The 17,500-nt window shown below is 40.9% G+C and overlaps 1 protein-coding gene across 1 annotated transcript in view; it reads left to right on the forward strand.

Moving 5' to 3' along the window:
* Nucleotides 1–17,500, forward strand: part of LOC138036173 (Fanconi anemia group J protein homolog) — a 62,861-nt gene that overhangs the window by 647 nt on the left and 44,714 nt on the right. The window contains exons 2-4 of the mRNA XM_068882533.1: nucleotides 3,059–3,170; nucleotides 14,433–14,465; nucleotides 15,571–15,642. Of these exons, the coding sequence (XP_068738634.1) occupies nucleotides 3,059–3,170; nucleotides 14,433–14,465; nucleotides 15,571–15,642 (217 nt within the window). The remainder of the gene's footprint in view (nucleotides 1–3,058; nucleotides 3,171–14,432; nucleotides 14,466–15,570; nucleotides 15,643–17,500) is intronic.

A 17,500-nucleotide genomic window follows, 5' to 3' on the forward strand; every position in this document is an offset into this window, starting at 1 on the left:
CCCGGAATCTGGAATCCGGAATCACAGTACAATACAGAGAATAAAAACTATCCTAAACATTCATAAAAGCTAACCTTAGGCCTAATTAGGCCTAAAAACGTTTGTTTAGACCTAATTAGGCCTAAGGTTAGCTTTTATGAATGTTTAGGATAGTTTTACTCTCTGTATTGTACTATGATTCCGGATTCCGGATTCCAGGTTTTAGGGTTGCCCTGTTTTGACTTAATTAATGATCATGAATTTCGTCATAACATTGTCAAAGTTGTCTGCGGATCCCCTCGGCTATTGCCTCGTGGATCCACAGCTACTTTGACAATGTTATGACGGATCCACGGCTACTTTGACAATGTTAACACGAAATTCATGATCAATAACAGGACAGACTCATGAAAAACTGATGTCAATTTGTTAAACAGAGTTTATGCTCGCAGGCACAAATACATGTATGTTTTGGGCACGACTCAGCTCATTTTATCCTGAGCCATTTGGCGAGGGTTAAAACGAGCTCTGAGAAGGGCCCAAAACATATTTATGCCCAAGAGCTTAAAACTGTATTACTATTTTTATAACTTTGGAGGGCATTGAGAAAATAAAAACTTAAAAAAAAAAAATCCAGCAAAATGGTCAGAACAATCATGCGAGTGTTTACAAGTTGAGTGGCTTTTATTTTCTGTCAATGAAAATGCACCATCAAGCGAAGCTGACTAGAAATTACAAAATCTTGCCATTTGAGTTTTCAAAAATTGTAAGAGATGAAAGGAAAGTTCCAGAAAGCTTATTTGTAAGTATTGAAAGTAATTGCACAATTTCATACTTTTCATTGGTTTATTTCAGTGGGCTAAAATACATTTTGGCCATTTTAGCCTGCCAAATTCTTCATTTTAGCCCGCAAAATGCGCCACAATGCCTGATAAAGTGATAATTGTATAATCCTGTATTATATAGACACTCACATTGGTGAGAGGACAAAAGGCAGAGCCCTTCTCCGTGGAGTATCCTGTAGAGTACCCAAATGGAGTACCCCTAAAAATCATTTATTGGTCAAATTAAATGCTTAATCAACATGGTGAGGTATTAAGATGTGCATACCTTTATTTATTTCGAGCTTTTCAGCTCTCCGATGCAGTTCACGAATTGGCCGCCATCTTAAATTTTCATGGTTATTTCAAGTATCCCTTATTATAGTGTACTTTTAGACATTCATAACAACCCATATACCCCTGCATACCCCCTGTGTATGCCCATATATAATTTAATCAGATTACAAATGGGAATATGTGGGTATACAGGGGCATACATGAGTATATGGTATACTGTACAGGGGCATACATGGGCATTTGTTGGTATACACTGTATACTACAGGGGTATACATTGGTATATTATGGGCATACACGGGACTGTATGGCTTACGGGGGTATACGGGTTTGCATGAATATTTGTCTAAATAAGGGTATGTGCATCTAAATGCCTCACCATGTTGATAAAGTATTTAATTTGACTGAGAAATGATTTTTAGGTACTCCATAGGGTACTCCATGGAGTAGGGCTTTGCGTTTTGTCCTCTCCCGTCTCGTTGGCACTTTGTGATAGCTACTACTAGTAATAGCCTTTCATCCTTTTTTTTTTAAATTTATGTGGACGGATGTTACCATTATACATGTATATACCAAGTTACTTTACAAGGAAATTGGTCTGTATCGTGACAATGTCAACTACAGCCTTTTAGCCTCACTGGCCACCTTATGAAGCACTCAAATTTAAAATGCAGAATTATTAGATCAATTACCAATTACATGTATTAGTGAAAGATTAATGTTTACTGTTTATAACTTTGTCTAGAACACTAACAGTTACAGTACTGCCTGAAAGTATTGACCCCCCATCTTTGCTGCGGGCAACCTGCCTGATTTGGGAGCAAACAATAAATGGCCTTTTTGCATTGTTACAATTCAAGCGTAAAACAGACAACCTTCTGCGTTTGTTTGCTTGTAATTTGTTTGTTACGTAATCTAGTTGACCTTGTTTAATACAGTGTCATCACAATTTTTTGTTGAGTATTACAAGGTTGATAGAGTCATGCATGCATACTTGCATGCTATTTACAAGAAAAGAGTTTTTTCCCTACAAGGGGTTCAACCTGATTACTGTAGTTAATTTCAGTGTACATTAAAGTGCATGTGTATTTTAATCAATTGTTGCAATGCTGAGAGAGACACTTCTGGTAGCGCCAACTGTGTGTTTACGGCATCCGCTGTATTGATGTCACCAATATGTGTTACAATGATACATTTTTCAATTTCCGTCCGTGAGAGATTCAGCAGATTGTGTGTCAAGTGGTCGCCTACGGGAGGTTGAAAACAATTGAAAATTTAAAAAATCATCTCTAAAAGTCTACAGTAATTTAACGTGAAAACTTTTTGTATTTTGGAAAAGTGGTCGCTTATGAGAGGTGGTCACTTATGAGAGGTGGTCACTAAGGGAGGTTCGACTGTATGTTGCAAAGAAGGTTTCAAATGTGGTTGGAATCTGGCTACGGATATTCTCTTCACTTGTAAAAGGAAAAGGCAACCAAGGTCCATGACTAGCGGCTATAATCCTCTTTGCTGTTTGCAATTTTCAGCTGAAACTTGTTCAGTTTCGGTTCTTCGGTGGGATTTCAACATTATAATCTGGCTTATCGAAAGACAAAGTCAACAAAAACCCTTGGCAACTCTACTGCGGACTTTTAATTACTGACGGTTTACCGCGGTTGATTTCCCGCTGCAACTTTAGAGCCTAGCCTTAAAATAATTTCCTTTGGCAGAAAATCGGCCTACCGCAGGAATACCAAGGGAAAGCGCCGACAGGATGACGCAGCAATGACACGGTAAAGGGGTCAATAATTTCAGGCGGTACCGTGAAGTAAAAAAGTTGGATGAAAGCTCAATTCGTATTCTGAGCATTACGCTGGCAGGGCAGTGGTCATGGGTTTTAAAGCCATTAAAGCGTGAATTTTTCATGGTTTCCTTTTCAATTTCGCTTCTGTTAATTAACAAATGGTATATTACGCTTTGACAGATTATCAAAGGTATTGAGAGGCGTCAGAATTCTCTTTTGGAAAGTCCCACAGGAAGTGGAAAGAGCTTGGCATTGTTGTGTTCTTGTTTGGCTTGGCAATCTGCAGAATATGGTCAGTACATGTAGATTTTGTATTATTAATTTTAACAACTGCATTGCTAAGTTGAGGTTGGGTGCCTGTGACATCCAGGAGCTTCCACTCCTAGATGGACAAGAGACCACTCAAATTGCTGGCAATTCCTGGCAACCCAGTCTTTGGTCCCCAGATAGTTTCAGTGCAGTTGCCATGTACATGTAGCCCTGATGTCCAAATGACAAGTAAATGATGGTTGTACCTATTAAACGAGTCATGTTGCTACTACTGTAACAGTATGGTGCCCAATGGTGTGCAACATAGCAGGTAAGCACCTCTTGATGCACTCCCATTGTCTTGATTAAAATAATGGTCTAGGGGACCTCCCTGAGCTGCAGTTTTTGCCCTGGCTATTGTGAAGATGTGACCTGGAAACTTGAGAAGGAGACCGCTGACCAGCCAAACTAGAAAGAAGGTGTCCATCTTGGTCAAGGGAAAGTGGCCCAGTGCCTTACCTGCAAAGGAAGACAAGTTGTTTAAGGGACCTCTGCACGTAGAGGGATGGAACTATAGCACAGATAAATAAAAAAGTGTCTTTAAGCTTTTGGTACCCACCATAAAGCTTTTATTAGCTTTTCAGGACTTCAAGGGAGTCCACTTTAACATCTGCACGTGGCAGGTGAACCATCAGGTCAAAAATACCATTCACTTTTAAATCACCAGCATGAAGGTTGATGAATTTGCCAAGTCCAATGAACTGTGCAAAGCAGGCAACATCAGATCGGCTGTCACAGGCTGATGCAGAGAGGTGCATGTATGGGAATACCTCCAGGAGATGCTGAAGCTGAAGACAGTTAGTGAGAGGATAAGAATAGCCATAGTTAGTGGGTAAAAAGCGAATACCGGTAGTTGAAAAGATCACCTTTTTGGTGGACGGGTGAAGCCTGCAATCAGTTAAAAGAGCACCATGCAATGCATTAAAGGGATCTAATGAGGATCAGTGGAAGCATCCTGGCTACAGAATTCCAAGAAGTGATGTTGTGCGGGGCCATGAACGTGATGTGTGGATGGGACAAAATCATTGGTAGGGTTAAAAAACAGCATTTATCAGTGTGAGATTAGAGAAAGTGCACCAAGCAGTGATGGGCTACTGGAACATGCGCAAGAGCTGCATGAAGTTCCAGTTGGCAAAGTTGCTGAAAATCAAAACAATGCATCAACAATAACGTTGCCTTTTCCCATGCTTGTGATACTGTAGGCAATAAAAGGGAAGGAATTACAGTACCACTCAAAAGTAAGTTACCTCCCTCTCGCGAGACGAGCATCTCGTCTCCAGAGCAGCATGTGGTTTGGGGTGGTTTGTTATCGTCTTTGTGTGTGCACATTTAACCCTCGAATCGGCACGTGAAATCTACCTACACTGTACTTTCATTCAGAGTTGCTGTCGAGAAGAAGTGTTTCCATAAACTTGTGAAGTACTGTAGCATGCGGTTGGCGGTGGTGTATTATTGCCTTTGCGTGTTAACATTTAGGCCTCGAATCTGGCCTTGAAATCTACATGCGAAGTTGATTTCGAGAAGACATGTTTCGATAAACCTGCGCAGCCGCATGTAAACACTGTTAATTGATCAATTTCCTGCAGCAGTACTTAAAGCTTAAATCCATCAAACTCCATCGAACTGCCATAAAAATTTGTCTTTCAAATTCAAGCGAGTTTACCAGGCGGCAAGTCGAGAACGCGGTGTTCGTTTATTTACCAATTATTCCATGAGCATGCGTTGGATATGAGATGGTAAATAGCCAGCAAGGCACGTAGTGCTGAGTTGGCTATTACCAGTTTCATATCTAACAAGTGCGAATGGAATAATAAAACAATTATTGTTTTATTAAATTCCTTAAACTCCAAAAGTTTGAAAGTACAAAATACGAGCAAAAAAAGTGAGAAAATCGGAGCGAGATCGAAAAAACTTGATGAAGATGTGATGTTATGTAATACCTTGTGGTCAGACAGACGAAGGCTCATCACAAAAACATTTCTTTCCATTTTGCATACTTCTAAACGTCGAAATTGATCCAGACTCTACACAAAAACGTCTTTTTTGTGCTTTATTCAGAGAGAAATTTCGCTTTCCGGCGAAAAAACTTTAAGCTTAGCAACACTTAGCACAATCATTTGCCATATGGTACATGAGCTGATAACCGAGATTGACTGACCCAATGAGAGCACGAGAAATGCATTATCCGAGGTTGAAAATGTAGGCGCGACTTTAGGAGATGCGTTCATACACATTTGTTTAATTCATGAACGAAAAATACAATGTAGGCGCTTTCATGGCAAATGTTCGCCGACTGCGGTGTCTCTTCACAAAACTCTATTACTTTAAGTTGCGTGAAACACTCCGACAAATAACTCACAGATAAGATGTACTAGTTGCACAGACCTGAGAATTGGAGAGGTAAATTTGTTTTGTACAACATTCCAAGTTCTTGGCCTTTTTTATTGAACGGTTTCGAATTTTGTTGCGTGACAGTGAAAACGATCTGTTGAATGAATTACGTTTTGTGGATGACATTCTCAAAAGTGAAGTCATCAAAGTCGAGTTTGTTTTCATTTACCGTAGCAGCTAAGTCTTACTGTATATTATGTAGTTTCTACTTGCTTGCAGTCATTTACATTAAAACGTGTCGGCGGATCGACTTAAATGTGGGAGTAACAAACTGTGGGCAAAACAGCTGTAATTTGGCACAAACTATCCAAATTCGTTCAATTTCATACGGTGTTTTGGGAAAGCAAAGTTCCTCTAGAACTGAACAGAGATCTGCTTACAATGCCACGGCAGTGAAATGTTGCCAATTGGCATGATTCATTTTTCAGTTTTAACAGTATTGTAATTTTGACTCGTGTTTGACGCTTGCCATGAGCGTCGTTTTGTCGTTTAAATTTGCAAACGTTCGTGTAACCATCGGACTTCTATAAAAATTTATGCCAATCTTTCCGCTTCAGTGATTCTCGTGAGACGAGAGTCTCGTCTCTAGAGGCAAGTGTCTCGTCTCTCGAGGTGAGACTCTTGTCTCTAGAGACGAGACACTTGTCTCGCAAACGAGACGAGACTGGTAACTTACTTTTGAGCGGTACTGTATGTGCTGCCTTAAGAGAGAGGTGGTAAAGAAGATTCATCACGTTGACAGAATGTCATACACTAATCACACCTGTAGTATTTTGTCTGAACTAGACTCTACATGTTTCGTAGCCCAGTGTCCCAGGGTTTTCAATAAGAGCCGACGGCCAGAGAAATTCGCCGGCTATTGCGCCTGAACTCACCGCCTACTTTTCCTTGGAAATTACCCCAAATTTTACAAATAACATGAGAAATGTTCAAACAGAATGAGAGCCGTGGATAGGGAAAGATTTCTTCATGAAAAACAAAAGAGATGCCTGAATTCTGAGTAATTTCGGCAGAGGCAGCGGTCTGGCAGTCCAGTACTTGGTGTAAGCTGCCTTATTTGCTAACTACATTTGAAGCGTGACAAGACGACATTCAAAAAAGGTCTTTTCGGTCACAAAAGATGAAATGCATTGCACACAGCTGTACAGAATTTGCAAAGGAGCCTTAAAGGGGGCTATGTCATGCTATTCTAGGGTCTTTTGAAAACCCAAGATATGTCTTGCCATCAATGAAATTTCAAAAATTTAGAGTATTCATGTACTCTCTAAGTAAAAAAGCCAAGATAGTTGTGTTCAAATACCCTAATTTGTGCTCCAGAATGCAAGAAATGCATTTTAAAAGAGGTCCAAATTTCAGAAATTTCCCAGGGGAGGATGCCCCTGGACCCCCCTACAAGCTTGTGCCTTTGGCCCTCGGAAACCGGACTTTTGTGCACATTGTCCATTCTCCACCTACTCCTCAGGTTTTGCTGCCCTCTAAAATTCTTATTGACAACCCTGGTGTCCCCACAAAGTAGCTGCTCTATATGTATCAGCAGAACAATTTTGACGTTCATTAGGAAGAGGAGCATTCACCTGCAAACCATTCATTTGCAACAATGCTACGGTAACCATAACCTTGTACACGTGCTGCATATGAAGAAAAATTAAACTCTGTTAAATAGCCCACCCAGGCCATGGCCAGATTTAAGTGGAAATCTCTGTTAAGCATAATTGGATGACCATCTCAACCAAGGGCAAACAATAAGTTATTCATGCGCCAAGGAAAGGTGCCTCTCTGAGGAATAACCTTGCAAGCATTCTGAAGATTGGTGATGAGATATTCCAGTTTTTTCCCCACACAATGCATCTTAAATGACCAGAATTCCAGGAGGGCCATAATGGAAAGAGAGCTTGCAATGCGAAGGAAAGTTAGAGTCCAACCCAATACCCAAGACAGTCAGGCAGGTGGTGGATCACTCAAGTTTATCTGTGTGAAGTGGATTCCCACTTCTGTGAATAGCTGAACACACAGACCAAGATCGTTCTTGGCATATTGGCCAGTTTGGTAAGCTCAGTGTGTGAAATTCATCCAGATAATGCAAAAAAAACCTAGTAAGTCGTGATTGTGTGTGAGAATCCATTCTAACAAATTTAGCTACAAATGTAGATGAGGTTATAAATGGTGGGGATTGCACATGTAGGCCAAAGGGAAGAGCCAAGTCAACAAATTATTACAACACCAATGACATCATACAAACAGTCCTGTGGAAGGACTCGAACTACAGTATACAGTGCACTCCAAGCCAAGTTGAAAACCAGTTCTCATCTACTGTACCAGAAATGTCAAAATCCACCTGGGTTTTATGAGGGAAAAAGCCCTGTTTGCACTGGGTTTTTTTTACAGCAGTACAATGTAGGAGGAATGCTGGAGAAGTAAACTAAATCCTGTGGTGTCATCTCTTTGAGGGGAGGAAAACATGGTACTGCAATCATGATTACTGCACTGAGATGTCAAGGGTGAGGCATGGCTTTGGCACAGTTTGTCTTGATTAGAAGAAACAACAGGTCTGGAACAGAAATGGGCTCAATGTTTGAAGCAAAACGTGAATAGAAATAAATATAATGTGACCTCTCACGAGAAAACATACACTAACGCTTTCCTTTTGAACGGGTAAATTCCAACACTTTTCCAACGCTTTACCAACAGGTTACCAACACTTTCAACGCTCCCACCATCACTTTCTTCCACACAATCCAGTGTCGTCAAAAAATTCACAATGTGAAAAACTTTATTGGCTGAATCCTTCTGTGTTACAAGGCTTGATATTCCTAAGGCTCTAAATCTCGAAACTCATAGTCCTCAATAAACGATATCTGTAATCAAGGTATGTAAAAAACTAAAGTGTCAGTATTAATTTTCCTTTCCCACAAACCACGTCCGGTTTAACAAGAACAGATAATCACTAAATTAGAGTAAATAAACGAATATGTGTGCAGTTTCATGAGTGTTCGTTTTCCTAGGCTATTTTCGATAATTGTTCTATTATTTTAATTCAGTTCAGTTCAATGTAGGCTCGATTTCTTCACACTCCCCCCTTGACCACCTGCTCACTGTTGGTCAAGAAGTCTCCTAATCTTGTCAGCAGTGGCTGCTGCGGCTCGTCTCGGTGATCTCACAATTTCCACTGGATGGTCAGGCTGCTGAACAATTCCGACTTGCTTGACTCTGTGATGTCCATTTTCAGGCGGGTTTCCAGTGTTCACTTCCAGTGGGAAAAGCTTCTCTACTGGTCTCCTAACGTTGATGGCTTTCCCTTCTTGCTAATGATCTGCAATACAGCTCCTCGTTTGTGTCCATTGCTGCTCACGGTCGGCTCTTGGATGCTGCGATCTGCAGATCTCTCCTAATCCCCACTTGCTCCTCTCTAGACTCTCATCATGAATAAGGACTACGTCTCCAACCTTTGCCTCATTTGGATCTCGTTTGGTTGTGCAATGATGGAATTCCCTCAGCCCTACAAGGTACTCGTTGAACCAGACCCTCCCACCACAAGCTGTTCTTAATGAGCTCAGATGCGAGACATCCTCTGGAGCCAACGTCAGCAGGATTCTCAACTCCAGGACAGGGACGCCAGCTCTTCACATCGGTCAACTTGTGAATCTCGTCTATTCGGTTCTGCACGAACTGCTTGTACTCTTTGCTGGATTGGATCCAGTAGAACACTGTGATGCTGTCGGTCCAGCAAAAGACTTCTCTGATGTTCAACACCTGGGCTAAGGCTTCTCGTACAGAAGAGTTCAAACGGGCCAGGATTAGTGCGGCAAGCAACTCAAGTCTAGGGATACTCATAGGCGAAGAGGGCGAGACTCTGCTCTTGGATGCTACGAGGCTTGTTTTGTAGCCATCTTCAGTTTCAATGCACAGGTAGACAACTGTGCAATGTGCTCCCTTCGAAGCATCTCCGTACCTGTGTAGGGTTGCAAACTTCACTCTTCTTTCTTCTTCCAGGAAGTAGTAGCGGCTCACAGTCATTTCGCTAACATTTTCCAGGTCAGTCACCCACTTTTGTAGGCAGTTTCTTCCAGGTTGAGGGATGAGGCTGTCCCATTCACACTTGTTCAGGCAAAGCTCTTGTAATAGCATTCTTAACAACACCATTACTGGGGATATCAGTCCAAGAGGGTCAAATAGTTTGGCTGCAATTCAGAGAATGTTTCGCTTTGTAGACTCTAGGCACCTGTCTTCCTCCAGGTTCCAATTTGTTCTCAGGACTTTATGTGGACTTTGTGGGATCAATTTCATCAAGGCCACCAACTGTGATTTTTGCATAAGACTCTTCTTGATCTGAGGCTGATTCTTCTCTCTCGAGGTGCTTTTTCCTAAATCGGTCACTTGAGATCTTCTCAATTACTCCTCTTCAGTCCCACGCCCATTTACGTAAGTTGATTTGTCCAGCTGCAAAGGAAGAATTAGTCTCTTTGAAAATGGAATACGTTTCTTTATTGTCTTCACGGCTAGTCATCAAATCATCTACGTATAGGCTTGCTAGAATATGCTCTGCTAAGGCTGGGTTGTGTGCATAGTAATGGTGACGTGGTGTCGTAATGTTGCGTTGAGTAGGAACGGGGAACAGTTCATACTGAAGATAATGTGGCAGAAGCGGTAGACCTCGACGTTTGGATCGTCCACAGTGACATCATCAACCCACAAAAATTGCTCATCTACTGCGATGTTAAGAAAGCCTTTCTCGATATCGGCGACTAGTCCAACTTTATGGGCTCCGAAACGCATCAGGATGTCTGCAATATCAGGGGTCAGTGGTGTGCCAGTGTAAGTGCAATCATCCAGGGAAGGGCAGTTTGATGTCACTTTCACTTGGCACTTGCGTCAAACACTACTCTCAATTTAGTCGTTAAGGCATCGGTTCTGATAACTGCATGATGGGGCGAAAAAATGCGTCTGACCTGGTAACTGTTCTTCAGTTTCATCTACGCGTTCAATAATTCCATGATGCAATTGATCTTGGAAGATCTGGTGGTACTCTTTCATGAACAGAAGGCTCTTTTCTCAGACGTCTTACCAGAGTGTTCAGTCTCGCCAGGCTGAGATCATAGTTATCAGGTAGGAGGTTGCGGTTTTCCTTTAAGGGCAGTTTTACACATTGTCGGCCGTTTGCGAAGGAAATGTTCTTTAGAAATGCGCCGTGGACTGTTTCTTTCTCTCTGATTCCAATTGAATCTAGATCCCATAGCAGCTTAAGGAGCACGTCTGTCTGATATTCACTTTTAAGTCCGCAGGTAACCTTTAGCACCAGTGTTGAGTCGAAATAGACACTTGAAAGCCTTGTACTTTTCTTCTGGCTGGGGACAGGACCCGATAGTACCCATCCCAGGATAGTACAACTCGCCACAGGCCCCTGGCCGCTCTCCCCCCATTTCGTCTGTCCAGTGAAAAATACCGACATAAAATCATTGCCAATTGGCATGTCAATTTCTAGATCTTCGTTTCCATGGTCACCGTCAGCTGTTCCTTGGCAGTGTCAATCTCTTGACTTCCGATTGGTGTGCAAATTGTGGGTACAACAAAGGCTTCAATTTCTCGTGACAACCACTTGTTTACGTTTCCCACACTAACTTTAATCTTCTCACACTCAGTTGGCTCTCCGGTGATATCACTTCCGAATGTTTGTGGCAACAGTGGCTCCTTGCTGATTGTCGGCGGCTTTATCTGGTCACGTAGTCGTTTAGTGATGTAACTTTTCTGGCTTCCTGAGTCGAAAATTACTCTCGCTCTTACTCCAGTCAAGGTTTTTCCATTTCCAATGAATGCTTGTGCGGTTTGTAACAGAATCGAATCATGTGATCCCACGTAAAGGGCTCTTGTTTGCAAGGCTTGCAGCGAGTGTTGATGAGACCTTGCGTTGACGGCTGTCGTTCTTGTCGTGGCGGGTCACACAGGCTAACGTGATGTCTCCCAGAGCAATTAAAACGGGCCATGTTTTATGGGCAATCTCTCACGAGATAGTTTCTTTTAAGGCAAACAAAACAACGACCCTGCTTTTTTAGGCATTCTCTTCTTGATGCTTTGTTAGTCACCACATGGCAACTTGCTGTTGGGTGCGGTTGCTTGCAAAATGTGCAATGTGTTGTATTTGAAGGCTGGTTTCCGGAAAACAATGCTGACGTGCTTGTTGGTCCCGATCTTGGCGGTCTCGATCTTCGATCTTCTGGACTGTATATTAAATTCTCTTTTCGGGCAAGGGCTTGCACTCCTCCACACCTTTCTCTATTTTCCACTTCACTACGCAGAAGTTGTAAGATTTGAGTGAGATTCCATTCCCCATCTTTCATTTCACGGCCCACTAACAGGCGAATATCTTCAGGAATTTTTGTATTAATTACCAGGTGCCGGTACCAGAAAACTTCCATAAGACTCTGTAGGCAGTTCTAAAGCTTGTAGGCCCCTTACATGCGCTTCAACTTCATCATAGGTTTGGCGTAATTTATGAACGTCTGATGTGTTTTCCAGGGGTGGTAGTTTGAGAAGGCCATCCATGTGACTACTTATGATGACTTACAGTTTGTTCCCAAATCGATTCTTCAGGAGCTCGATTGCTGCATGGTAGTTGGCATCTGTTGAGGGTAAACCGGCGATTGTTGCGGCTGCGGATCCGTTCAAAAGCCCTTTCAGGTAGTTGAACACATCGGTGTTTTCGTGAACAGCACTCCTAAAACTATCCCAAAATGTTAACCACTGGCTTGGCTCCCCAGAGAAAGTCTTCAAACTTATTCGAGGCAGTTTCGCATGTTTGCTCGCACTACCAGCGCTTGCCGTTGTTGAATTTTGGGTCGGTGATCCATTCCCACCCTGGCCCTTACTTTCATGGAGTGACAACACACTTTCAATCTCCACGATGAGCCCTAACGTTTTCTCGTTTAACACTCCTGTGTTGGCAATTTCTTCTTCAATTTCTTCATCCTTTTCTAAGGCATCCAAAATAGCTTTGTCCAACTTGCGTATGATTTCCATACGGTCAAGAAGCGAAATCTTGATTTGTTTCAGTTTATTTTCCTTTGAAGAATCGAACTCTTTGATGATTTGTTCTACGTCTCCCATCAACTTTGTGGCATATAGACGATGCCCTTGACGCTTCTGCTTCTTTTTCGAGTCCATGTTATGATTTCGCTCAAAATGCACAGACTTCAAATCCGACTCGAAGGACTATGTAAAACTTTATTGGCTGAATCCTTCTGTGTTATAAGGCTTGATATTCTGCAAGGCTCTAAATCTCGAAACTCGTAGTTCTCTCAATAAACGCTATCCGTAATCAAGGTATGTAAAAAACTAAAGTGTCAGTATTTCCTTTCCCACAAACCACGTCCGGTTTAACAAGAACAGCTAATCACTAAATTAGGGTAAATAAACGAATCTGTGTGGGGTTTCGCGAGTATTCATTTTCCTATGCTATTTCCGTTAACTGTTTTATTATTTTAATTCAGTTCAGTTCAATGTAGGCTCGATTCTTCACACAACGGGTTACGGCTTTTCCAACACTTTCTTCCACTCATTCCAACGTTGTCAAAAAATTCACAATGGGTTGTTAATTTTTCCAACGCCTCATGCTTTCCAACGGCTTTTTAGTGCTTTTAGCCCGAAATTTAAAGCCTATAATTTATATCCAACGAATGGATTTCTTGACCCTTTCAACTCCTGAGGAGAATGCATCATTCAAGATTACGGAGATTAGCATATTCTGCCATTTCTACTGCTTTCATAAAACTAAATAAATAGGTTTGTTAAAAACTGGTGAAACTAGTCTTCTGGAGTACAAATACTGAGATGTTTGTACTCGGTTTGGATGTTATTTGTACTCTGCTGACTGTAGTTGAATAATAACAATATAAATTACATTATTTACTACATGTAGGTAAGCAGAACTGGAAATTATAGCCACCTCACTAACACCACTGACACTTGCTTTAAGGTGGGCAGGTATGCAGAAATGCCCATAGTTAGATGCACGCAGATGTCATTAAGTGTCATAAAGTGTCCCCTTGCTCCTCTCGCCAATTTCAACATCACTTAATTGTGTTGCAGAATACAGACAATTAACGTCACAGAGTGTCCCCCAAATCCTTCTCCCCAAGTAGCCTAGGATAAACAGCTGCATTAACCATATTAAAGCTAAAATAACGCTAACCTTTACCCTGATACTTAGGGTGCGTTCGATTGACGCTATTCCAGAATAAGAATACGTGGGGAGATGATTTAAAACGGTATGTCTTGCGTTTTGAAGCACCAAGGATAATAAGGATATATTTAAAATAACACTTTAGCACGTGTTTGCATGACAATGTTAATGTGAATCTTCATAAAGAAATCTAACTTCTTTTCCGTGTATGCCTACATGTATTCCAGAATACGGTCAATCGAACGCTCCCTTATTGTTGGAAATAGGAAGCAAAGGCTTAGACTTAAGGGGACACCTTGTGTTGGAGGTCAAAATTGGGCGTGCATCTAATTACAGTAGGTGCATTACTGGACATTACAGTGAAGGTGGGGAAACTGACTGGGAACAATGACTGCTGGGTGCAGTGAGGGTCTCTGTTTCCTATGTTTTGAGATTCTCTGCTATTAATTTTAAGCAAGCCAAATCAACACTGATTTGGCGCACATGTGTAATCTTGGTAACAATCTTCTCTGGAATGATAGTAAGAGTAAACTGGTCCATTATACATCTATGGTAAATCAAATTAATGGTGATAGGTCAGAGGACTCCATTTCTTAGTGGGGAACCTCTTTCTCACATAATTATATATTATATTAGTGAGTGTATAACTTAATTATTTAGTTCTTGTTTCCTGACCAACAGAAAAGAAGGAAAAACTTGAAAAGGAACAAGAAGGTGGGACAATGATTTATTCTTGTTTGTTAACAGAACAGAAATAACACATACTTTATACATCATTAATTTTAACATGTTGGCAGGGTTATAAATTTCCATTTAAAACTATTTAGATGTTACATAAAATTGAAAATCTCTGTGAGTGCCAAATAACAATGAAACAAATGGTCTCACAAGAATGGTGAACTAATCTTTATTACAGACTTTTTGAAGACACGTTTAGGTCCTTACATTTAAAACTCAATCCCTCCTCCAATACATTCATCCAGTATGTGGCTTTGCAGTCTTAGTATGATTTACTTAATATATCAAACACGAGAAGGAGTGTTTCATCGGATATCCAAACACCGAGGAACCGAGTTGAAAAACGAGGCCGAAGGCCGAGATTTTTAACCGATTTCGAGGTGGTTGGATATCTGATAAAACACTCTTTCGAGTCTTTGATATTGCTTCTCAAAGGAATCGGTATTTTAAGAGATATTAGGGATCAAAGTTGGCGAAATTTTATGCCAATTAAGACCACATATCCAAACTTCCTTCACGGTAGTGATTTCTTTTGTTTTTGGCTTATGAATTATTAATGAGTTTGAGAACTACAGTTTCAAAAAAAATGTTACCAAAATAGCAGAAAAATACAATGAGTAAGATCAAAATAGCAAGTTGCGACTGAGTGTAAGTTCGACTGCGACTGAGTTGCAAGTTCACAAACATTATAAACAACCCAGGCCGTGCAATTGTTTCAGCATGCAGTTGCCCAACTGAACTTATCTCTAGCTATTTAGACAAAATCATGACGCCCATAGTCAAATCACTACCTTCATATATCAAAGACAGCAACCATGCACTTGAAATTTTCCGTACCATCAATTTCTCGGGCGAAAACAAAATCATTTTCACCATGGATATAACATCCTTGTACACCGTAATTCCCAACAATGAAGGCTTCCAAGCACTAAAATACTTTTTAAACCAGCGTCCTGTCAAAAGCCTGAGCTCAGAAACTTTACTCCGTTTAGCTGAACTGGTTCTCACACATTCTTTTCCACACTGACAGACCAGGAAGGATGCTTTTATTCACTTTTACTTCTTCATTGGTTTTTAACAGCTGCTGAGGCTTCTGCAGCCATTGGATGCTGTGAAAAGGCATGTGGTGCTGAGGACACATCTCCGCTGATAGGTTCGTTATACATATGAAACTTGTGATACATAAGTACTTACCGGTATGTCCAAAACTGCACCTAATTAGATCAATACCCAATTTTGACATAAAAGTCTAAGCATTTTTCTACCCATTTCTAGCAATAAGATATTAGCGTAAGGGTTAGTGTGGTTTTTAGGTCAGGATAAAAGCAACAGTTTATCATCACCTGAGAAGCAGCATTTGGAGAACACTTTGTGACATTAATTGCCTGTATTCTAAGACAAAAGTGATGGTGAAGTTTATAGAAAATAGCAAGGGACACTTCATGATGCTTATTGAAATCTGTGTGCATCTAAGTACATTGCATACAAAAGAGCAGTGAGTGAACTTTTGTAAAAAACCCTTTCTCCCCTAGCTAAGGGGTTCCCATGGATGAGGGAAATCGTTAAATTTTGGTGTTAAAGAGTGTAAAATCTTTAAATGGTCCACTTACGAGGCAAAGGGCCAAAAAAATAATGATCTTTGATCTTGTGGGACCAAGCGAGAAATCCCGAGTGGGCAATTGCAAGATACAGTACAGCCCAAAAATGATGCATGTTGAAGAACTTCTTTTTGCATCCGTAAGCCATCAACTTCTTGCAGCTCCTTGCGCCACAATCCTACCAGCCGCATAAACTTCTTTGCAGTTAGAAGTTGACATAGCAAGAACTTCTTTGTGGCAACATCTTGGAAAGAAGGTGATGAATTATACAAAATTTGCAACAAGATGTCATTTTTCAGGGCAATCTCCTTTTGTAATGCGTACGGTACAAAATAAAAAGTGGAGTTTACTTTTTATGACGGTCACACAGCAGGATATGTATCATGTAAACAAAGTTTAATGTCACAATGATTTGATGATTTTTTTGGTATGTTTGTGCAAAGATTGTCGCATGATAGCAATCAGAATAAATATCAGACAAAAACCTTTTGCCACCAAAAATCCCATTCAAAGAAATGTTTGTCAAGGGAGCGACAAGAATACATGTACCTTTTTCAACGAGAACCATTTGTATGACAGTCACCACGAATGTAGAATGTTATCACACTGTCGATAAGTTGGGCGGGAGGCTCAAAAATCAGCTGCCTACATGTTAAGAATTTTTCCACATTTTAAATACCTTTGTGCGACTTATTGGATTAAATTAAGGTTGGTTCTGAATTTGACTCTCAGTTTGCGATCACTGTTACGAGGGAGGCAGTGTGGCCCAGTGGTTAGGGCGCTTGCCTTGAGATCCGGATATCCCGGGTTCAAGACCCGCTCTGACCACTCGTTGAATTTGTTCCTGGTAGTCCCTGGTTCAACTTCCCAGCTGCACTTGTAAATAGCCAACTGGTTTGCCTCCGGCCAGTTGGGATTCTTAACAGTTGTTGTTGTTGTTGTGTTCTGTTGTTTCGTTGATTGTGTTTCATTGGCCCTGAAAAGCCCCTATGGGGAGCGGTCAATTAAGTATGTATGTATGTATGTATGATGGCTGAATCAAGTTTAATGTGTCCTGGAGTCGCAGAGCGGCAGATTCTGTAAGTCATTTGATGGGGAACTTGTTTTGTTTCGACATCTTCTGTATCCATTCCGTCTTTGCAAACCCAAAAGAAGCGAAAAATAAAATTAATACGTGTGCTGAGTATTACCTTGCAAAAAACAGTGAATAATTTGTGCCACGGCGAATTACGTTACAAAAGCGTGACCGACTTGTTTTTTTGGGCATAAAAATTAATGGTTGTTATGCAAATTGGACGCACACAATTGTTATTATTCGTCTTTAGCTGCTGATATGCATCTTTTTTGAAAAATGAATGATATCAAACAGGATTGAAACAAGCAAAGTTAAAAGCCTCCTTATTAAATCTGTGT

This window comes from Montipora capricornis, unplaced genomic scaffold (genome assembly GCF_036669925.1).
Source record: "Montipora capricornis isolate CH-2021 unplaced genomic scaffold, ASM3666992v2 scaffold_464, whole genome shotgun sequence".
Taxonomy (NCBI): Eukaryota; Metazoa; Cnidaria; class Anthozoa; order Scleractinia; family Acroporidae; genus Montipora; species Montipora capricornis.